The 24,910-nt window shown below is 46.5% G+C and overlaps 1 protein-coding gene across 1 annotated transcript in view; it reads left to right on the forward strand.

Moving 5' to 3' along the window:
- The window catches only part of LOC147659500 (uncharacterized), a 290,663-nt gene extending 283,767 nt beyond the window's left edge, over window positions 1-6,896 (forward strand). The window contains 3 exon segments of the mRNA XM_086951694.1: window positions 5,316-6,608; window positions 6,611-6,793; window positions 6,796-6,896. Of these exon segments, the coding sequence (XP_086807820.1) occupies window positions 5,316-6,608; window positions 6,611-6,793; window positions 6,796-6,896 (1,577 nt within the window).
- Window positions 6,897-24,910: the final 18,014 nt, after the last annotated feature.

Consider the following 24,910-nt stretch of genomic DNA (forward strand, 5'->3'; position numbering starts at 1 on the left):
TGGTTCCCCCTAACTATGACATCATCAGACTAGACAGGTCTGGAGGCAAGATTTGAGGTGGTATTGCATGCATACACCGGAGCAACATCCCCGTAAATAGAGCCATACCCTAGTTACTCCCTTCCTGTGAATACATCAGCCTCGACATCAACAGTAATGGTAAACCTGTCTGCTCGCTCCACATCATCTATCACCCACCTGGCGACAACCTCCTATTCAGAGAACACCTCATGGACCTGATCACATCACTCACCAGTCGACGAAACAAACAAATTTTCCTGGGTGACTTTAACCTCCACTGGAATGACTCTAATGACACAGTGGTCAACAGCCTCAAAAACGTCCTCAAAGCCTTAGACCTCATCCAACTGTGCAGCAGCCCGACGCACAATAAAGCCGCAATCTTAGACTTAATAATCTCTAAGATTGATTCCACACATCTGGAATCTATCCTCCCTTGTGATTGGTCTGACCATCACATCATCACCTTCTTCATCAAGGAAACAATCAAACTGAACTCGGCCCAAGCCACAAAAGCGAAGATATGGAAAAGAGATTGGAAAAAGCTCAAAACAAACACGTTACCCACCTCTAGCCAGAATCTACTTCTACACCCTGCTGGAACTTCCAATGTAATTGACCTCACCAACCACTACCTAAACTCCATGACCTCGATAATTAACGAATTTGCTCCCTTGCAACTAAAGAGAGTCTCCACGAAAGACTCTAAACCCTGGTTCAACGGTCTCCTTAATGAGGACAGACGTTCTCTCAGAACTGCCGAACATAACTGGAGATCAGTACCTTCCGCCAAGCTCCTCTTGACTCTAAAGAGAAATGCTTATTTTCGATAGGTCAAACGCACCAAAGCAGACTTCTTCAGTCAACAACTTAACCAGGCAAGAAATCGACTCAAAAAACCTTTTGAATTGATCAAAACGCAATCTAAGGACCATCCTCAACGGCCACAAGAACTAACTCACCCACAACCAACAGACTGAGAACATCAAGAAATCTCTCTTGCCCCCTCATCAAAACCTCCCCCCTACCCCAAACGCTTCTCAACAAATCATATCAAAGTTTACCTTAGAAAACGACGCAACATGGTCATACTTTTACACCTATTCTGAAGAAGCTTTAGGCAAATTTCTCAGTGCACTGAAGCCTTCCAATCACCTCACTGACCTCCTTCCCGCAAATGCGGTTAAAGGTCTTACACCTATGCTACTATCCCTCTGGACCAAGATCATCAACAGCTCACTTCAACAAGGCTGCATCCCTGACTCCCTAAGGGTGGGGCAGGTGGCTCCCATCCTTAAGAAACCCTCAGCTGACCCCACGGACCTTAACAACAACCGCCCTATCTCCAATATTCCCACCCTGGACCAACTTCGGGAAAAATGTGTTCAACACGAACTGACAAAACATATTGATCACTTCAACCTCCTAAACAAACACCAATCTGGCTTCCGTGCAAATCACAGCACGGAATCAGCCATGACACACATCATTGATGATGCACTTCAATTACTTGATCAAAAAGAAGCATGCCTCCTCATCCTACTAAACCTCTCCTCAGCGTTCAACACGGTCAAACAGGAACACTTGATAGATCTGTTGAAACACAGAATGGGTCTCTCAGGATCAGTGCTCAAATGGTTTACCTCTTTTCTGCATAACCGGACTCAAAAATTCAAGGTCAACAATACCCTTCCAAACTAGTTCCTGTTACGCTAGGAGTCCCACAAGATTCCTCGTTATCTCCTACACTCTTCAACCTGTTCATGGAACCACTCACCGATCTGCTACAAACATCCAGCGCGCAATTTCACATGTATGCCGACGATACCTAACTTTACCTCCTGAACCCGTGTTACCGTGCCGGGAGACCGTCATTTCTTATTGGGGAGACTATTATGTCCCGTGGGCCGTTGTCTGGATTTCCGACGCGGCCCGATAGCATGCATTGCACCAATTATTTCGGAATACCACACATGTTGCTGAGCGACATCAGATATAGAAACCATCATTAGCTGTATCACAGAGATAAGATTTCTGTACCTATCAGTATTGATTTCCATCAACGGCGGCAGGCCACGCTTCACTTCTTTTTGGAACCAGGCATATTGAGCCGTTTCACTCAGTATATTATCTAGAGTTTCCGTTACCTGTTACGGTGCCTGCTTCATACTACGCCTATCCTCTGTACTTTACTGGTCACTTACTATTCTGAATCAACATCACAGACCTAGCCCTGACGAAGTTACAACACGTAAATGAAACTCGTTGGCTGTGTATGTCCTTGAGTGCGCCTTCCATTCTGTCTCCATATCTGGTTGTTCAACTTTACCTCAAGATCAACACCTTGGACGACATTAGTTTGCTTAACAATACTCTTAAGACCACCCAAACATGGCTGGCAGTGAATCACCTCAAACTGAACGCATTAAAAACTGAATTCCTCCTTGTTGCCCCACCCGCCCAGGTCCCCACAATGCACAATTTGATCAAACACCTCACAGCACTCGATGTTCAACCAACCATTGTGGATTCGGCAAAATCTCTGGGTATAACTCTGGACTGTAACCTCAATATGCAGAAGCATATTAGTAATGCAACGAAGGGAGCAAACTTTCAGATCAATACACTAAGGAAGCTGAAGCCCTTCCTACCTCCCAATGACTTCAAGTTAGTGGTTCAGGCTCTAGTTCTACCGTGGCTGGACTATGGAAGTGTCTCGTCATGCGGTCTCCCCAAAGCCACTACAGCTCCTCTAAGAGCCTGCACCAATGCAGCAGCGAGACTCATCACTGGCTCGAAAAGAAGGGCACACATCTTCCCGGATCTAAAAACTTTAAACTGGCTGCCATTTGAAGCCAGAACCCACCTGAAAATAGCTTGCATGACGCACAAGGCCTTACATCATAATGCACCCAGCTATCTCACACAAAAACTCACAATATCTGGAGGGTCAAGATCAAAAAGAAGTGCAGAAAACCTCCTCTGCAGCCACAAAAATTAAATAGGAAAAAAACGTATAATCGTTCCTTTTCAGGATTGGCACCCAGGATATGGAATGCCCTTCCACCAGAAATAAGACTGAACCCCTTCACCTCTTCCTTCAAACTGGAAGTAAAAGGCATCCTTATGGCAAAATTTACGTAAACATAGCCTCACATGACTGTGAGACCCCCTACTCCATTCATCAACCTAATCAATTTTTGCCACTACTATGATCCACATGTTTCGCCCTTGCTGTGCACCGCACTGCTTGGCTTTTTATATGTATAGTCTGTTCCATTTATCTGACGTCTTTATCATCAATGTATTACCATCACCCTTCAGACCGAGGTCCGGCTCTGCACCTTATCTGATGTGTCCTTCTATCTGTGATTGTCTTTGCTGCTATTCATTATGGTCCTATTTATCCTTAATGTTTGATTTGTCCTTCTGTTTATTAAGCTTTCTGATGTTATTCTTATGATCCTGCTTCATTTTATTGTTTGTTATGCCTATACACATTTACTGTAAAGCGCTCTGATACCCGCAAGGCTCTTGTTCGCGCTCTATAAAACTTTCAAAATAAATAAATAAATGTGCTGTCTGCTGCCTGCCACCTCCTTTTGTGCCCTGAAGTGCTCTCCAAGGGTTTGTTTGCTTGCTCCCTGTTCTCTCGAGATCTCAGGGCCATCAAAGACCTTGTTACCTCTTTTCTCCAAGACTTCTGCAGGGTGAGCCCATTTTACAAGGGCTAGCATGTCGCCAGTGCTCCCTTCTGCACCAAGGTAAAACTTTGTGCATTACAGAACAGTGCACCATGGGCCTACAGTGCAGCGGTCTGACCAGCAGAGTGCCTTTGTGCATTGTAGAGAAGGGCTCCATGTTTTACAAACCAGCACGTGGTGAGTGTTTTTTCTCTAGTGAGAACAGTGTTGTTTCGCCTGGAGGCATTACCAGAGAAACAAACACGTCATTGAGCATCGTGCTCACTGCAGCTGAATATGATTGTGAACCTCACCCCCGGAGTCTGGCAAGATATCACCACCGTCAGATGCCACCAAGAACAAACTAGTGTGGCCCCTCTGGTTGTGAGACTCGAGGAACAGCCCCCTGAAGACTTGTACTGCTCTGAGGTGGTACAGTGCAGCGTCTAAGGCTGCAGAGCTACATGAGCTGTACATAGCCTTCAAGGCAGGCCTACGTTGCTCTGTAACATGTTGCTGGCCAGCACTCTGAAGCTCATTCCAGCCAGCCTCGCCCTCTGGTTTTAACGTGTATACTGCACGAACCGCGCAACATCGGGTCCCACTCCAGAGACATGGCAACATTGTTAGCAAGTTACAGATGCCCTGAGGACAGTGACCCTGCACCCACAAAGGTACTGTGAGGCGGGTTGGGTCGAGCAGAGTGGTAAAGCAGCCCTGCTCTCCTTCACGGGTGGCTTGGTTTCCCTTTGGCAAAGAGACACGATTCAAGCGGCCCCGGCAGGCTCCAAATTCGAAGAGCGTGAGAGGTATTTCTTGTTCAGCATTGTCTCTGCTCTGGAGATGACCTCAAGAATGGCGCAGGGCCGTCCATGGAGGAGAACTGCTGGAAGACTCAAGCTCAATCACTGTTTAGCGTTTAGTAGGTGCTCCTGCGCCGTACGTTTGGTTTCTAAATGCAATCACTTCAACCACGTTCACTATAATTACCGTATGAAGTGTAATAGGAGCGCAGGAGCGCTGTGACCTATGTTTTCATAGTCATTTGTGTTTTTCTCTTTCAAACCTGCATTATTTGCACGAACGGTGTGATTTAAGTCATTTTGGTCTTGTTTGATTTACAATATAGGATTTATTTTTACATAATCCTTCATAGATTCCCTTTTGTGGTTTACTCACTGTGTTGCTGCGCTAGTGTGTTGCACAAATGCTTTGCACATTGCCTCTTTACCCAGGCCTCACTGCTCTACGCCAAGCTACCGGAGGGTGAGCGCGGGTTATCCCCGGTGTGTGTCTGGCTTACCCTGACTAGAGTGGTGAATTCTGCCTGGCTTAGGTGCCTACCCTAGCCAACCAAAAAGCCCATGTCTAACAGTGGTTCTTGTGAATCACTTGATTTCCCAGCATGCTCCTGCTGCAGGACTAGGTCACCGCACTTTGTGTAAGAGGACTGGGCACCATTTGTGTCTCAAAGGGAAGTGTGACTCTTCTTCTTAGAACATACATTTTTTCCCCTGAATTGTAACTGTCCGCCTCTCCATATTATATCAATACAGCTTTTTCAAGAAATATTTTCTTCATGTAATTTTCAATGTTTTTTCTATTTTGCAGAACAACAATCACATCTAGAAAATATGAATGGGAAAAAAAGCCATAAAGGTTCTGGAGGCAAGATGAATTATACTCAAAAAAGCTACTTAAGAAAACGGCGCAGAATGCACATGAGGGAGAGACGCTTTGCTTGTAATGTGTGTGACAAAGGATTTATCAATGAGACACTTCTTGTGAGACACAAAAAAGGACACACCAGCCTCAGGCCATATCCCTGCGAAATGCGTAAAAAGTGTTTCACTCAAAAGGCAACTTTTTTACAGCATCAAAGAACACACACTGGAGAGAGGCCTTATCACTGCACAGTTTGTTCCAAGCGCTTTGCTCATAGGAAAGGCCTTGTACGACATCAAAGTGAACACACAGAAGAGAGGCCCCAACAAAGTGTACACACAGGAGAGAGGCCTTATCACTGTACTGTTTGTGCAAAGAGCTTCACTCGAAAGAAAATCCTTCTTCAGCATCAACGCATACACACAGGAGAAAAGCCTTATCGCTGCATCATGTGTGAAAAGAGCTTCCGTCAAAAGGCAAATCTACTAAAGCACGAACTAATACACACCGTAGAGAGACCTTATCACTGCACTGTGTGTGAGAAGAGCTTCAGTCAAAAGGCAAATCTACTACAGCACCAAAGAAAACACACGGGAGAGAGACCTTATCACTGCACTGTGTGTGAGAAGAGCTTCAATCAAAAGGCAAATCTACTACAGCACCAAAGAAAACACACCAGAGAGAGACCTTATCACTGCACTGTGTGTTCAAAGCGCTTTTCTCGTAAGGGACACCTTGTACAGCATCAAAGTGTACACACAGGAGAGAAGCCTCATCATTGTACTGTGTGTTCCAAAACCTTTTCTCGGAAGGCACACCTTGTACTGCATCAAACAACTCACACAGGAGAGAGACCTTATCACTGCACAGGGTGTTCCAAGCGCTTTGCTGATAAGGGATCCCTTGCACGGCATCAAATCATACACACAGGAAAGAAGCTTTATCAATGCACTGAGTGTTCAAAGCGCTTTACTTATAGAAAAGGCCTTGTACAGCATCAAAGCATACACACTGGAGAGAGACCTTATCACTGCACTGTGTGTTCAAAGCGCTTTTCCCAGAACGGAGGTCTTGTACGGCATCAAAGCGTACACACAGGAGAGAGGCCTTATCACTGCACTGTGTGTTCAAAGCGCTTTTCTCGTAAGGCAACCCTTGTACAGCATCAAAGTGTACACACATGAGAGAAACCTTTTCACTGCACTGTGTGTGAGAAGAGCTTAAATCAAAAGTCAAGTCTCGCAACACCAAACACACCGGAGAGAAACCTTATCACTGCACAGTGTCTTCCAAGCTCTTTTCTCAGAAGGTAACCCTTGTGCTGCATCAAAGAACACACACAGGAGAGAAGCCTTATCACTGCACTGTGTGTGAGAAGAGCTTAACTCAAGAGGCACATCTTCAACAGCTCCAAATAATACACACTAAACTGAACCGTATCACTGCACAGTTTATGCCAGGAACTTCACTCAAAACGAAAGTTTCTACAACACCAATAAATGCAAACTAGATCCATTTTCACTGTAACAATCTTTTGTCCTGCTTACCACAAAAGTAAGTTTTACTGAAATGTTGTAACTTGGCGAGGGCTTATAGTCGAAAATTCCCAATGGCCAGTGTTCCTTTAGGGTACGTGCATTTAGTGTAATAACCCTGAGTGCGCAAACTCTGTTGCGAAGCGCATACACTTCACACATCACTGAGGCACCATTTGCAGCTCTTGCTTTTAAAAAGGGAGCAGCATGGAAAAAAAGATCTCTTGCTTGAAGGAGTACAGAGAGCAGATCTTGGGCGTAGCAACATACCACCGTGGAAGAGGGGAGAAAGTTGCAGCATACCTATTAAACGGCAGGTATCGGGTTGCCGAGGGTCAAAAGTTGTGCAGCATCTTACTTCTTCACATGCTGTTTGCTGCACTAGTTTCTGAGAGAGGCTGCAGGGCTTTAGAGGCAGCTGTGGCTCTCTGGGCGTGATTCGTGCCTTGCAGATTAATTCATTTTAATAGGCCATGCACTAATTAGCATTGTTCGGTATTTAAGGGCATGATGTATGGCATACTGATGTTTAAGTCCCAGCTAAAGGTGTGTTCAAAAGGCTCAGTGCATAATGGTATGCCTGTACTAAACTCATTTAGAGAAGTCATTTCTGACCCTACCGCAAGCATGCTAAGGCATATGTGTGTGCCCCCAGTGAGGCAGCATCATTAAGAAGTGTCATTTTCCCAGCCTAGACCTGGGCTCCGTAATTGCAGCTCTGGTCACCTGTGAAGCGTGATTGCGCGCAGCCATGCAAGAATGTAAGGCTGCTCGCAATCCTCGTGTTATTTCTTTATAAATGTTCTGAGTCCTTCTCGCTGCTAGTTGATTCTATTGTACCAACTGAATATAGGATTAATTTACCACCTCTCTCACACCATTACACAAGGGCACAGCCGCAACGCTCTCACGGCATCTTACAAAACACACACTAAACTACTACTTACAAGAAAATACGTTTTTTCATTTAATTGTTTAAGAGTAGACAGAGGGGTCCGTGGGACAGCTGCCTGTTCTTAAAATTATTTGTTTTATTATTTTCCATTCTCAAAGGACCCCTACCTATTGCAAATGGGAGTCAGTAAAATGTGACCTTAATTCAGCGCATTCAGATTCAGTAATTGGAAGAGATGTCGTAAACACGCCCCTTTTAAATACCAAATCGCAAACACTAATTGCGAGTAGATAGCGGGTTACTGAATCACAATTTGTATTTGGTACATTTCTAAAAGCATTTTTACGGTTGGACGTTTCTGACTGTAAAAATGCTTCGTACAAGTGACCCCTAATGATTTACTCCCCCAGCAGGAGAACTAGCCAATAGGGCACTAAACTAATGGGGCAGTGCCAGCTTTGCCGTGGGCAGCAACCGGCACTTAGTTAAAAAAAAAAAAATGATTAATCACTGCAAGCATTCATTTATTTGTGCTCCTCGTAATTGAAGATATCTCTTTCAGTCTTAGGCTTGTAGATAAAATTTTGTTTGAAGTCCATGCTCGTGTTTTCCCAGCGGACGGCAGATGCTCCTGCTGTTCTTGGTCCATTCATCACACACTCCTGCTGGTGCTTGCTGACTCCTCATGCTTCTGTGCACTTTTCCATTGGTGCAGCAGGTGCAGTGGCACGGGGCCCAGGGCTGTGAGGGGCCCGTTGACCCTGTAAATTACTGTATATTAGCAGCCCAACAACAGTCAAATTGGAGATTTCCTTCGCTTGCACCTGAGCTCATGGCATCCTGGTCTTTCCACAAATATGCATAAACCTGAGCTGGTCGTCACTGCTAGCGCTGATGGAGGGCTGTATGTTTTAGAAGGAGAGTCAATCTCTCAGGACCATGAACAGATAAAATGATTATTATTACGAGTCACTGCACTGCCGATGCCTGAGCAGCAGGATCCCTTCGTCTACCTCTTCTTGGTTCATGCGGGACTTCATTCTGCCTAACATAAGGTTCCCGTATGTTTCATTTAACAACACAGTTTGCTTCCCAAATGCAACGGCAAAGTTAGATTTTAGTGGGATGAACAGCACATAGGATTATACCTGCAATCTTTTTGGAAATACAAAACAGACATACACACATGCATCAACCCTTTTAAAAATATCAACACCTTATGTCCATAATACTCCACTCCACATGTTGTATAGCATTCCCCGTCATAGGGAGGGGATGCCTTCACAAAAGAAGGGTCGAGGACGTGTGGCATCTTAAAAGGCTTCGGAGCCTGTGCTCTGCGCGCTGTAGATGTCCGCAGTGGATCTGCCCCACATGACCTATTGTCCGTACATTCTTCAACTGCATACATTCGTTCGTCCTTTGCAGGGGTCTGGTGTTACCGCTGCCCCATTCCAAAGCCCACCACGCTGCAGACTGCAATCCTCTTTTAGTATCCTGTGTCCAGCATCGCCCCTCTGCGTGCTCTTCCTCCTCTGAATTTGTGCCTTTGTCCACTAAGTATGCCATATAAAGGGCCCAGTAGTCCCTAGGGTGGTTCTGCACAGACTGAAGCTCATTAGAAGTGTCCACCTACTCATTACAGTATGCCATGTCCGAGTGCCGATCCCCCAATTTTGGAGCTGGGACCCTTGCCCAGCGCATCACTACTCTGCGCTTAGCTAATAGTAGTCCAATAACTACTAGCTTCCTGACCGATTTTCCTAGGTCCTTATCGTATCCCAATAAAGCTCGCATCGGTTCCATCTGTATAGTGAGGTTGTTCTAGCCGTCAATGCCTGGAAAACTCCCTCCCAGAATTGAAGTATCGCTGGACAGTTCCAAGCAGCATGTATAAACCCTGCTACCTGCTCATTGCATCGCAGGCAGTTTGCAGATTCCCGTCGGCCATATCGGTAAATCTTTCCAGCGTATAATGCACACGGTTTATGTACTTAAAGTGTATCAACTGGTGTCCCCATTTACAGATCCCTCCTTAGTTCTAGCGCAGCAGGACTGCCATACCGTATCTTCTATGGGCCTACCCAAGTCTCTCGGCAATTCCGATCTTGCTTTGGTCACACTGGGTCTGCGATTGCCTGTGCCTAAGCATAGAGCACTCTTACTAACTTGTCTGGGGCTTCTTCTGTTTCAGGGCAGAACGTGCCGGCATATCTGGTGGCTCTTGCAAGTCTTGTCCTAATAGTTCTCTCAATTTATGGCAGTGATATAGAGTCAGGGCTGATGGCGGGTGTCTTGCTCAGGGATATTCCTCCAATTCCCAACCTTTACTTTGTGAAAAAGATCTCCCATCTTTGTTACCCCTTGCGTTTGCAGGGCAGTTCTCATATTTGTTACCAGTACTAATGAGAGCCAGGTGCACCACTCCAGTTCAATATGCCGGAATACAAGAGTGTGCCCGCTTGTTTATCTCACAAGCTCCACCATGCATGTGATGTAGTGTTCAGTAGATCAAAAACTCCAATTTGGTGGGCTGGAGCCTTGAAAGTTTCTGTGGGAGTGTGTGGGGGTGTGCGGCGTCTCTCTCCAGGCAAAGATTAGGCAGATCGTGTGGGCCATGAATCCAGTAGTAGGCGAAGGAGCTTTGCACCACTTTATAGTACAATTCTAGGTCTGGCGCATTATGACCCCCCCATGTCATAAGGTAGAGTGAGGACCTCCCACCGAACCTTTGGCTGCTTTCCCGTCCATGCTAATTTTGTCAGAAAACTGCATAATGCGCCAAAATTGCTTTAGGCAGGAGAATAGGTATGTTCAGAAATAGAAACCTAGGGAGGACTACCATTTTCATAAGAGCTATGCACCCAATGAGAGAGAGTGGTGGTTTGACCCAGCGGTTCACATCTTCTAACATTTGTATTGCCTTACCATAGTTCTCAAGTATGACTGTTGCTGGGTCTGTATGAATCTGTATTCCCAAATACCGTACTGCTTCTGTCGTCTATCGTAAGGGGAATTCCAATACTGGTGGCGACGAGGATGGGGTAAGTGGAAAAAGGATGGACTTTTCCCAGTTAACCTTTAACCCTGAAAGACCCCTAAATCGTACCACTTCTCTTAACATAGGCGTAAGATTATTCCCTGGTTCCCAAACATACAGCAACATGTTGTCGGCGTATGCTGATATGACTAGTCTGTAGCTCGGGGATCGCAGCCCTCTGTGACCATGATATTCTTGGAACACGCACGCCAGCAGCTCCACTATGAGAGCGTATAGCAGGGGCTATAGTGGGCAACCCTAATGGGTGCCTCTTGTAATCGGACTTTGGGACATGGTTATTGCACCAATACGAATATGTGCCACCGGTTTGTTGTGCAGTGTCCTAACCAATTGTTGAAATACTTCTCCCACTCCAATCTGTCTCAAGGTTGCTCTCATGAATACCCACTCGACTGAGTCAAACGCCTTTTCGGCGTCCAAAAAGACTGCGGCCGCTTCTGTTTCTTGGTCCAGGTGCTGTAGTGCATCCAGCAGCGTCCTAAGATTAGTATTCAGACTCCGACCCGGGACAAATTCCATCTGCTCTGGCCCCTCCAGCCTTGATAATATCAATCCAGCCTATTGGCAAGTACTTTAGCGTATATTTTCACGTCAACATTTAATAACGATAAAGGCCCACAGGAGAAGCACACATTGGGAGGTTTACCAGGTTTAGGTATTGCAACTTTGAGGGCCTCGCGCCTCTTAGGGGTATTATTCCGGTCTGTAGCATTTCTTCATAGAGCGTGACTAAGTGTGGTATCAGGATATCTTGATATGCTTTATAAAAAGCCACAGTTATGCCATCCATCCCCGGTGCTTTCCCAGGTTGCATACCCGCCAGTGCTGCACGGATCTCCTCCGGGTCCAGCGGAGCCATCAGATGCTCCCACGTCATTTTAATGTGCTCCAAATAGTCATTCATGCTGCCTCATCTGGGGTTATTCAAGACCTATAAAACTCAGCATAGTGTTTGCCAAATCTCTCGGCTATATGGTGCGGCTCATGTAGGGATTTGTCATCTTCATCTAACTCTTCCAACAGAGTCTCTACCTCTCTCCTAGGGTGCACCAATGCTCCTAGCACGGTCCCTGGGTGTTCCCCTTCTCGGTATGCTCTGGCTACCACATACTGTCCCACATGCTTAAACTCCTGGGCTGCTATTTCATTGTACTCGTCTAGTCTAGCCTGGATGTACCTTAACGTTTGTTTATCTCCCAACCATTGATGTTCCGTTTCTAGCTCTGATATTTCTTTTTCTAGGGGTGTTCACCTACTCTGGAGGGATTTCAGTACCCCTGAGTGCTTTGATATAACCATCCCCCCGATATAAACTTTGAATGTTTCCCAGACTGCAGCAAATGTATCCACCGAGCCTACATGGGAGGCAGATCCTTTTCATACCTGGCTGCCAAAACATGGAACTCACTCCCCGCTTACCTTCGCCTCACCCAGAATCACCTAGCGTTCAGAAAGCAGCTTAAAACGTGGATATTTGACAAATAATCCTCCTCCCCTTCCTAAGCGCCTTGAAATCCTCTGGGTGTGTAGTGCGCTATACAAATTTTCTGACTTGACTTGACTTGACTTGAGAAAAACTCACTTATTAGCTGGCTCAATTCCACTTTAAAGGCGGAGTCTAGGAGAGAGAACGGTGGGAATCGCCAAGTAAAGGCAGAGGTCTGGCATTGTCAGAGCTCCATGGTCAGTATCACTGGCGAGTGATCAGAATATGTACGGGGGAGAGGTCCACGTTGGGTAACCCTAGGCACTAGGCTCTTAAAGATTAACCAATAATCTATCCTAGTGGGTATGTCATGTACAGTGAAATAGTGCATATACCCGCCCCCCATATTTAATCAATGTCTGCTGGTCTGCGGGTCGGGTCCATTAATCTATCCGTAGCAGGTTCCAGGAGGCAATTAAAGTCGCCCCCCCCAAATATGAGGCAGGCCATCGTCCTGGTGCAGGTAGGCGCCGAGTGTGTGGTAAAACTGCGGGTCATCATAGTTAGGACCGTAGAGTCCAATCAACAGGACTGCTACGTCTTCCTTATAACAACCGGCCACCACAAATCTACCACTTGGGTCAATGGGTACATATTTTATTGTCACACCTTGTGAGAAGTTAGCCTGGTATATGATGTCCACTATTCTAGTGGGCACCTTGCACCAGTCTAAACGACCCTTATGATGGTGGTTGTAAAGTCAACCTTATAGATCAGCTATCCTAGTGGTAGCATGGATCAGCAGTCTTAGGCTAAAACTTCAGAGAGCATGTGAAGCCAGCTGTTTTACCAATTCTAATCCCTTGAATACAAAATGAAAGGAAACCACACAAGGTATATACAAAATATATATGTATTTATTACTAACACAACCCCTCTGAACTCTTTATGAGGTCAGAGATCGAGATACGTTACTCATTAAGCATACTTTAAGTTGCACAAAATACTGTTATGACCTAGGGGCCTCATAAACCATATACTAAGTAAGTGATATAAGAACCACTTCAGAAATAGAGAATAGGCCTAGAGCCCAGAGAATCGCTGGGGCTACACTGGACAACCAAAGGTTAGGAAGTAGGAGGCCCACGGGATGCGTGTGCAGTGTCTAAACACACACGCGAGTTACCATAGAGTTATAATGGGAACGTAAAAGTTATAAAGTAGATTCAGGGCACTTCCGGATGGACTACGGTGAAACCCCTTTAAACTAGGACACTTGGATAGTTAATACCCACGGGAGCACCGGAGTACTCGAGTTACCTCACCCAGGGAAGCCGGGTGCATAGGTGTCTTTTCGTGTCGGGTATCGTCGCTGTTTCCTATGGAGAGCTGCAAAGAAGTGCTGCAGACGACCAGGAGAAAAGTGTCCAGGTGGATCCAAGGGTGGATCGAAGATGTGAAGAACCTGAAAGCAGAGGGGACAGAGTCTGGGTCACTAGCCAGTGACCAGGAAGGAACCAAGAATGAACCAGGCGATGTGTTTCAGGTGGAGAAAGCTTGTCTCTGCAGCCACGAGGACCATGAGGCGACGTCGATGACCAGGAGCTGGATTCGAGCTGTCCCATGAAGGATCTAGTTGACTGCAGTGTCGGTATCCGGATTTGACCAAACAAGCCTTGGCAAATGCAATCCATGCAGGAAGGGAAGACTGGCGTCAGGTCAGACCAGCAAGGTCTGGGGAGCTTTTCCTTTGCAGGGAAGCTGGAGCATGCCCGGAGCAACTAGGCAAGTGGTGTATTTTCAAAAGGAAGTCTTCGGAGGGCTAACTAGCCAATGGGCTAGCAACTGGGAAGACTCGTCAAGCTGAAATGTAGGAGCAGGCCCCACACGGCACTTGTGGAGTGTGGAGGATTGAGCTTCAGTGCAAATGGCTCTTGGGTCTGGGGCTTCTCAAACCCCAATGCACAACTTTGAGGATGCCTCAGAAGCTGCACGGTTTAGCAAAGAGCAGGTAGTCCAGGGTGTCCGGTCCCACGTCTCTCGTGTCTGCCACGGGTCTCAGCTTTGCTGTGGATGTAGATCGGAGTCTGAGAAGTCTGGAAGTCTAGTTCCTGAGTTGCTGAGTCTTAGGGTTCCGGCAGGAGCGTCGACAAAGCAAACTGGCAAGTTACTGGTGGTGCCTGTTTGCACAGGGTGGTCACTCCTTGACCACAAGGGAGATGTCTTCAGTCTTCTAGTCGGTACAGAACATCGAAGGTCCAAGAGTTTCATTTCAGAGTTTCAGCCCAGGATAATCTAATGTCTCTAGACACAGCTCCTATCTTTATACTGATTTTAGGGGCTGGATTACCTACTAGGTCCCTCCTATGGGTGGACCCTGAGAAGGTGGTGGTTACACCCCTTTCCCTTCGGCCAGTTTCGGCACGGCATCCCCAGGCAGACTGGTTTGAACCGGGCTATGCATGGAGCACCTTGTGTGCCCCAGGCAGTGTCTGGAAAAGCATCTTTCCATTGAACCTACCCTGCCCCAATAGACTACAGGCTGTCTGGGGAGGTGCTAGCACCTCCCTCGACAGGAAACCTATTCTCCAGGCCTCCCTTACCGGAGTTTCGCCCAGCTGCAGGAGGTCAGACTCGTGTCTGTGGCAGCAGCATCCATTTTGTGATGCTGAGGCTCTGTTCAACTTTAACCGGGTAAAGCAGTAACTACATGTCTTCTCCCTCTAGAAGGGTGGAATGCTACCCCCGCCGCCAGTTCTGGCGGCGGGGGTAGTATTCCAAAGTGTTTGCCACCTTACACGACATGTTTTGATAAAGCCAAACCAAACTTAGCATTAACCTCAAGGATTATAATGCACTTAAGAGTGTATGGTATGGCTATATCATAGCGCAGCTATAAGGACATGGTTCCGAAAGCTGCAGAAAGGCTCAGCTCATGCTAGAACACCCTCTCACATAAAACCAAGCACTCTGCCTTCAGGATTGTCAAGGCCTGCCTTAGGAGTGACTTATAGGTATATATGTGTCTATATATAAGGGTATATATAGGTATACTATATCTAAGCAAGGGGTGATTACACCACCTTGCCCAAGCTGAGTGATCAGCCTGTGGTGTCAGTTCAGATGGCCAGCCAGGGGTGGCATAATACATGCTGCAGCCCCTTATAGGGTTTGGATGTAAACTTGCCCTGGGTACCTTTGGTACACTATACAGGGGCTCACAAAGGTGACCCAATTCCCACTTATATATGCACCTAAAGTACATGGTATCAATTTAGAGAGAGAACAGCTGGGCTGTGGGTCTGATTAGCAGGCCCACAGCCACACTAAAGTCGAAAAACCAGAGAATCACAGCAAAAAGTGGGGGTGACCATAGGAAGCAGACCCTACTCTCCTACACACCTGCCTTATTGTCAGCCCAGATAAAGACCCCTCTAGCATGTGAGGTAAATCCAGATACAATAAATTGACATGTTGTCGTTTCACCCCCTTTCTCATTGGCTCAAAGTCTGGTTGAACAAGGGTACCGGCCTAAATAGAGAGATCCTAAGGGATTGTATCGCTCTGGACCATACCCCCTACATTCCTTGGTTAAAATACATCCGGGATGGATATAGGACTCTTGGTAGGGCGGATCTCTATAGTAATCCGAATTCAATAGAAAGAAAAGATCTTCTTTGGGCCACAGAGACGTTTTTTAGACAGCGGCTGGTGAACAGGGAAGAGCGTGAGTTGAAGCCCAGTGTACGTAAATTTATTATTCTTAAGACGTACCCACAATAGAACCGTATCTCCCAGGGCTTCCCAAAACGCATGACCGTTTTTTATTAACAAGATTCAGTTTTGATTTATTTCACCTTCTCCTCGCTCACCCAAGGGGAAGTAGAAAAGGCTAGACTCTGTTGCCTTGTGGTTGCGATGGCAAATCCCCTCAGGATATGACAATTTTTTTTAATGTTTTGTAGGTATTATGAGGTGACGAGGGAAATGCTTGTAATCCACATTTTAAAACAAGCAAACATTACGCAAGTGCGTCCTGCTTTTACCTTTTTAGCCATGCTTTCAGGGTCCACTTTATGGCAAGTTCTTAGCTTTTAAAGGTTACAGTTCGGCTTAGAAGATCTAGCTGCGACTAAATTTCATGTATGAAGTAGTCCTGAAAGTGTGATCATTCTTGATTTTTATATATATGAACTGTGATCCGTCCACTGCAAGGTAACTTGGACTTTTATGTTTTTTATACAAAAGCTGAATAAAGTATTTTGATTGATTGATTGACCTTGCATTCTACGTTGTGTCAATTCATCACTATTGGGGCCAGGTGCGTCTCCAGTAATATTGCTACATCTACACTGTAGCGTTTGAGATATTCTATCACCTTCCGTATTCTCCTACGGTCATTCAACCCTCTAACATTCCATGTAAGGAGTCTAATCTGCGACTTTAAGTGTGGATCAATCATCCCTTTTCTTGTATCTTCCGTGATCTCAGTGCTTTGTGTGCTGTGCAGTTACGAGTAGCCAAATTGTCAACATACACACTTGTATCTAACAAAACAAATTAGACAATACCAACCCCGTTAAGGATCCCACCCACGCTATACATTCCCAAACTTTGCATAGCATCTCTACGACCCCCCTGTTTCCCCCAATGTCCCTCCCGGTAACTTAAAAGTACTGTAAACTATACAATGTGGTGCACACATGAGGGCGGATGTTGCTCCCTCTCCACTCATCCCTAATCCCAGCCTACATTTAGACGCTATCTCTCAGGGGTCTTAACTTCATGTGCACAAACAATATTGCTTGGTTCCACTTGTCAGCTAAGCGTTAAGAACATCAAGGGCCTGTTTGGATAATCGAGTCCTCTCCCTTCAGAGGACTTCTATCCCCGCCTCCTCGTCTCCATTGCATGCAAGTATGTCCATGCTCAGCATCTACATGGCTCCGTACCATTTTAACAATAATCCGTACATGTAGCTGCATAAGAAGGTCCAATCTTCTCCTCCCCACCAGGTGAACACTTTCACGGTCGTCTCTCAGCAAAGGATAAAACCATGGTGTGCTTACAATGTTTGCAGTGCGCTTAGCGCAGCTCCACACGCTGATCTCATATCCCCAACTTAGCAGGAGAGTTGGGGACAGATCTGATGTTACCATCACCTCATTGCTCCTCTAGGTCTGGAGCGTCCTCATCTTTTTTCAAATTACCTTTGGGGAGGCTCCTTTTGTCTTTAACTTTTCCTTTTTGCTCAAGAAACTGGAGTGCTGTCTTGTAATCTGTAAAGAAGGGAGTCTTCCCCTCATTTACAATTCTGAGCTTAGCGGAATACATCATGCTATATTGCGGCTTTAACTCTTGCAGCTTTCTCTTCACTGGCGCAAAGTGGCGGCAAGGTTCCTGCAATTCCTCGTGGCGCAGAGTCCGAATCTCTATGGCCTTCTGCAGTGCACCATCCCAGTCCCTATAGTTTAAAATTTTGGCAATTATTGGGCGAGAGGCCGCCTCCAGGACCGGCTTCAGGGCCAAGGCACTGTGAGCCCGCTCCACCACAAAGATCTCTGAAAAAGTGTCTCTGCCCATTATGCTCACCAGTGTGCTTTCCACGAATTACTCTACATTCGTTATATTAGCTGTTTCTGCAACTCCCACTATACATATATTCCACCGCCTAGAATGTGCTTCTAGATCCTCTGTCTTTGCAGGGTGCGGAGCATTCAATCCATTACCTTGTTCCTAGTCACTCCTTCGCTGATCATGTCTTCCACATCAGAGACTCTTCTTTCTACAGTATCAAGTCTCTCTGCATGTTTGTCTAGTCTTTCCACCATTCTGTCCATACGGTTAGTAAGCGTGTCTATTTTCCCATCTATTTTTGTTAAACTGTGTTACATGGCTACCAATATTTGTTTGAGATCTGCATCCCCAAGAGGGTCCCTAACTTCAGGCTTGGAGTCCACAGCATCAGGTTCGGTGTCTCTGCTTTTTAGACCTTTGTGGCTCAAATTGCAATTTGGCCTGTGCCTTATCTGCTTTCCCCAGGCTGTTCCTCTGCAACTGGGCGTATGCTTGCTCAATCCACAGATCAGAAATTCCTGGCTGCAATTCTGGATTCTCCACGCACCCATGCAGTGCCCTGTGCAGAGGCACTGCACTCTCCAGTTATTTTCCCACCTTGTACTTATCAGCCGCAGCGTTTTGCTCGTGGAGGGGCCAACTGCTCAATTCACTAAGCTTATGTCTGTCGTGTAGGTCTATTTTTTTGTTGTTGAAACTTTATTGATTTTCAACGGCATGTAATCACTACATCAAAATCAAACATAGACAGACATATCAATTTGGATCATCAGATATTAGTCAATACATTCAAAAGCGTTGCATAGGGAAAAAGGAAAAGGTCATGTTCATCATCTTGTTTTTTTCTGGGCTCCCTCAAATACATCAAGCATTACATCCTACAAAGCTCAGTGTCCACAATCCTTGGGCACTTAAAGGGGCGGCAGTTAGTGCTCGCGTAATACTGGTCCATGATCCAGTAGAAATATATCTACTCTCATGTATTCACCCATAGGCATATGAAAGGCGAGGATGACACTGTGTTACACTCTATGCCAAGGGGCATTACAGGCACAAGTCTCCCCTAGGGGTCCATGTCTCTGTTTCCACACTAGTGTCTTCAGGGGTGTCTGAGGGCTGGGCATCAAGGTAGGCCTTCAGACGATCCCAAATGTCTCTCGGGCGGGATGACAACAGAAGTAGCTCAGCATACGAACACAATTTTTCTTGACAATATGTTAGATCATGAAGCCAGTCCTTAATTTTGGAGCTCCGCCCCTGCCCCGTCTGCAAGCGATACAACGTTTAGCCATCAGCAAAGCAAGTGATAGGAAGTGACGGGGGGGCTCCGCCACCAGTGCTGTCAGTGGAGCGGGTTCTAAAGGAAGGGCTGTCATCTGTGCTAGGGCCTCAAAAACCTGCCTCCATTACTCATTCACTTCTGAGCAATCCCAGGCCAGATGAAAAAAATGTGCTCCTGCACATCTGCATCTGTCACAGCTGTCTGATTCCTTCAATTTATATTTATACATTTTGACTGGGGTTTAATCGAGTCGGTGCAAAAATGTTAAATGTGTAATACGGAGCCTGCTACTGGCTGAGATTTGCTCCGTTTGTAAACAACAATAATCCCACTGTTCATCTGTGAGCTCTAATCCTAGTTCTGTGTTCCAATGTGTACGAGTGGAGCAAGGGGCTGTTTCTCGTTGAATATGAATGGTATGATAAAGTCTGGAGACAACATGTCCCGGTGAAGGAGCCTGCAAAACCATGTGCCGTTATTATATACGGGGTGACCCAAAGAAAGTCCTAGGACCTGGGTATTGAGCGTTACAGATATGGTGGTCCTAGACGTTAGCTCTACACACAATTTTGGATATTATTTCAAGTAAACTTTGTTCAACTTTTACTCCACATGCGAAATTAATCCTGCAATGAAGAATTGGAAACAAAAAGGAGAAAAACAATAGCCCAAAATAAACAAATGTCCAACTCACACAGAAACGGTGTTTCAATCATTTTAAAAGTAGAGGAGAGAAGACTCTACTGTTTATTCTCAATAAAATTCCTCCTGTTGGTGCAATACACAAATATGCAGTTTTCGGAAAACAGGGGGTTACCAAAGGGTAAAGTGCATAGAGTGAGAAATTGGTGCTCGTGTAAGATAGAAAAGGGCCAAGATGGTCAGGGGATGGTAAATTCCAAATGTTTTTTGAGTCCAAGGTTAAATAATCCTTGGCAGGATTCTGGAGGAGCCTGCCCTCAATGATTATTACGCAAAAAATGTCAATCTTTCTTGCTGTCTTACGGCGAACAGTTCATCCGTTGCTTCGTATTTCCAAGGGGGTGAGTGGGCAGCAAGAAAGATTGACATTTTTTGCGTAAAAATTGTGTGTAGAGCTAACGTCTAGGACCACCATATCTGTAACGTAACATGCACAACCATGTGCAGCGGGGCAATCGTGGGGAGCTCCTGAGGGAAAGCTGGGAAATGTGTTGCACACCCTGCCTGAGCCACAAATAAAGGAATATGTCTAAGGGGGATGGACGATTAATAAGAAACATTTGCTCCTGCGATTTAAACTTCCCATTGGAGTATGGGTCTCACCAAGTTGCAATGTTCAGGCGTGTGAGTAGTTTGCTAAATCCCTTCTGCTGTAGTAGTGGCAAGAGTGGGTGATATACCAGGGGGATTAAAGGAGAATAGAGCACCGTTCGCCCGTGCATTGCAAGAATGCGAAGCCAGGCATCTACCGTGCCTGTGAGCATTGTGGACTTTTTGTCTCTGGGTTTTAGCATGAAATAAATCATACCCTCGAGAGGGACAGGTTCAGCCAGCCAATGCTCTGCTACAACCTGCGGCATGTACGCAGGGGGATGGAACCAAAAATAAGCATAGTGTGCTTGTGAGCAGGTGTGGTACAATTCGAAATCAGGGACATCAAAGCCCCCCGCTGCATAGGTCCTAATGAGTACATTCCTTGCACGACTGCTTGTCCCCTCCCCCCAAACCAGTCTGATCATTTCTGACCGCAGTGCCCTAAAAAAAGTCCGGCCTGGGTGGTATGGAACATTAAGAAATAGATATAGCAGTTGTGGGAGTACAACCATCTTTATCAGGGAGACGCAACCCGCCATAGAAAGGAGCAGTGAGATCCATCTAGTCACGCTGCTAGCAATACGGTCGAGGGCAGTGCCATAATTAAGTTGTTTCAATTCCTCACGATCTCTGGAGATACGTATCCCTCTGTACCTCAAATCCGAGTTGCACCAGTCCAATGGGAAGGCCAAAGGGAATCGCACGGCAGCGCCTGTGAGAGGGAAGACTTCCGACTTTCCTCAGTTATGTTATATGTTATGTTATACAGAATTTATATTTCGCACAAATACTCTAGAGTGTCCTGGCGCGCATATGGACTGTGGCAGGGGGAAGCAATTATGTTTAGGACGACTGATTGAAGAGAAAAGTTTTGAGCTGTTTTTAAAAAAATCGGAATTCATGAATATGCTCAAGATCCACGGGAAGGGAATTCCACGCAATAGCTGCTTTGACAGAAAGAGACTGGCCCCCCATCCGCATCCTGCGGAACCTCGGAATCACCATCCGATGCTGAGAGGCTGAGAGCAAAGATCGTCTGGGGCATAGAACGCAGTGTGTTCTAATGTAAGATGGTCCAGAGCCATTAAGGGCCCTGTGAGAGATGGTGAATGCTTTAAATTGCACCCGCTGGGCCAAAGGAAGCCAATGTAGGTCCCCTAAATGCTGCCGGACGCTAGATCTCCTAGAGATATTAAACAGGAGTCTGGCCACGGCGTTCTGTATGGTTTGAAGTTTTTTAATAGATAGCATGGGTGCCAATATATAAAGCGTTGGCATAATCAAGGCGGGAGGGGATAAGCGCCCGGGCAACCATATCCTTGGCTTGCCTCGGTAACGTGGAGAGGAATCTCCTAAAAGCTTTGAGGGTACTGAAGCAGACTTCAGTAAGTTTCTTGATTTGATCCGAAAACCGTAGATCTTCCCCAAACCAGACCCCTACATTGTTCGCTAAGCCTCCCTCTGAGTTAGGGCGTGGGAAGTCAGAGGGCCATAAAGGTTCTCTGAAGGCAGGGGGAAACTGACCATACAGGAGCACCTCTGACTTATCTTCATTGCACTTGAAAACAGACAAGAGACATTTTTGGGCGGTGGCAGTTCTCAGATCGGAGTCTTTCCAGGTGAATAGGAGCTGGGTGTCGTCAGCATAAGCTATTATTTTGGCACCCAGCTCCTCAGCTAAGAAGATCAGGGGGTCAGATAAATGCTGAAGAGCGATGGGCTCAGTATGGAGCCCTGTGGAACCCCAATAGATAATTTCCTGATCGATGACTTAAAAGGTGGCATCCAGACCTGCTGGGTACGGTCTTCCAAAAAAGACTTTATCCAGTCCCAAGCTGGGCCAGCAATACCAATGGAAGACAGCCGGGCGAGAAGTTACTGGTGGGGCACCATATCGAAGGCGGCAGAGAGGTCCAATAAGATCAGGGCTGCCCTGCCACCTGCGTCCAAGCACTCCCTAATCGCCTCTGTCATCTCAACCAGCCCTGTCTCAGTGCTGTAGGAGGCCCTAAACCCGGATTGTGCAGGATGAAGAGCACCTGAGGCCTCAACAAAGGCCTAAAGTTGCAGGATAACAACCTTTTCGCAGACCTTAGCCAAGGCCGGTAAAAGAGAAATAGGGTGATAGTTGGTGGGTATAGAGGGGTCTGCTGAAGGTTCTTTAAGGAGAAGTTTGGCCTGTTTCTATTGCAGAGGGACGATGGCGGTCTGAAGAGAGAGGGTGATTATAGATGCTGCCTCTAAATAGATTGCCTCGACCACCTCCCCCAGGGCTCTGGTTGGACAAGAATAAATATGGGATCCAAATTTCAACGATTTAAGGATGGCCAATATATCAGTGCCAGCAGCAGGCCAAAACGGTGTAAATGAAGGGGTAGACGCTCCAGGACAAAAAGCGGCAGCAGAAGAAAATTCCTCTGCTCCCGAGACTCTGTCCCGAGGCTGTCCTGAATCCTTTGAATCTTACCAATAAAGAGAGAAGATAGCTCCTCACACCATTGTGTTGAGACTGGGAGGATCATTTGTTCAGCACAGGGGGACAAAAAACTACGAACTATGGAAAAAATGTCTTTACTGTTATTATTGGCCTTGGCAATCCGCTCTGCATAGAAGTCGCTCTTAGCTTTCCTAATGGCTACATAATAATCCCTCTGGGCTGAGTGGAGGGCCACATTAGCCAAGGGGCAATAACCATGCCGCCAACGCCGTTCCAGTTTCTTGCACCCCAGCTTAAGCTCTTTAAGGGAATCGTGAACCAAGGTTTGAAGGAGTAAGGCGCAATTGTCTGGTAGGGATAGGTTTCGAAATAGAACCAACCCCCCCCCGGCTAATCCAAGAGGAGAAGCTGTCTACCGCCCCTTCAGTTGATTTGTACCCCGGAGGGTTCCCAAATATATAACTGCATAGAGGGATATCAGTATTTGGCGCAAGTTGCAAAATAAGGCCTTGTCCTGATGATGATGACAAAGCTTAGCTGCCAGGGACTCAATCGCAAGGGCGAAAAGGTGGGAAAGAGGGCATCCCTGTCTGGTACCCCTGGTTAAATTGAAAGCCATAGATATGTGGCCATTGATCATAACCCTGAAGGAAGGAAAATTATATAACAAGCGGATCCACAAGCGAAACAATGGAGGGGAGCCCATGCGTTGCAGAACCTCCAATAAATAGTCCCATTCGACCGAATCAAACGCCTTGGTGGCGTCTATAAAGACCGCTGCCAGGGCCAGATCAGGGTCCACATTATGTTATATAGAAAAGTGTGTACGTAAGTTATGTGTGGTCGAGCACCCTGGGATAAATCCCGACTGATCGGGGAGAACCAGCTATTCCATGAGCAAGCTCAGGCGGTTGGCAATGACTTTAGCGAGAATTTTGGCATCCCAATTAATAAGTGACAGAGGTCTGTACGAGTCGCAAGAAGCAGGTGACTTTCCAGGTTTAAGTAGTGGGATAATGAGAGCCTCTCTCATGGAAGGGGGGAGCCTATCTTGCTCCAGGGCATCCTCATATACCTCCTGGAGAAAGGGAGCAAGGAGATCTATATACGCTTTGTAGAATTCAATGGGGAGCATATCCAACCCAGGGGCCTTCTCCGACCTCATTTTCATAATAGCTTCCCTGATCTCATCTAGCTAAATGGGGCGCTCAAGAATTCCCTCTGCGAGTCTCCCAGCCATCCCAGAGCCACATCAGAAAGATAAGTGTCAAGGTCAAGAACGTCCCTGATCCTTGAGGTGTACAGCCCGGAGTTGTGGGCCCTAAATGTGGCAAGGATGTCAGCTGTATCTCTGTATACCACCTCCCCAGGTCCCTCAACTTCCAGTACATAATTGGAAAATCTAGGCTTTCGTAAGGTCTCTGCCAAAGCCTTGCCCAGTTTCTTTCCCTCACCGTAGCGTCTAGCCACCCAATACTTTCCCCTGAATTTTGTCTCCCTGTCTGCGTAGTCCGAGAGTTTATCCCGAAGTTCACTCTGTGTTCTGCCATCAGCGCCCTGTGAAAGTCTAGTCTCTATGCCCTTAAGTTCCCTCTCCAATGTCTGTAAGGTGCGTTGGATGTCCCGTAAGACGCCATAACTCGTTGTGATACAGAATCCCCGAATTGTAACCTTAAATGCCTCCCAAACTGTCTCAACGCTTTCTACAGCGCCCTGATTCCTCTGCAAAAAGTAAGTTATTTCTTGAACTAATTTGTCGCGAAACAACGCATCGAGCAGCGTGAGAGGGGACAACCTCCAGCTTGTGCGTGGAAGGTCCCCCCCAGAGGGGAGATCGTCATTCTTACAGGAGAGTGGTCAGATAGTGTGCGGGTCAATGGCGTGACTGAGAGCAGTGCAGGTACAAGACCTAGGGATATGAGACAATAATCCAGTCGAGCCCAGGAGGCAGAGTGTGCTGTGAAATGTGTGCCCTCCACAGTGTGGGGATGTAGTTGACACCATGCATCTATCAGCCCACCATCGGCTATTA

Source organism: Lissotriton vulgaris, unplaced genomic scaffold (assembly GCF_964263255.1).
Source record: "Lissotriton vulgaris unplaced genomic scaffold, aLisVul1.2 SCAFFOLD_1022, whole genome shotgun sequence".
Lineage (NCBI taxonomy): Eukaryota > Metazoa > Chordata > Amphibia > Caudata > Salamandridae > Lissotriton > Lissotriton vulgaris.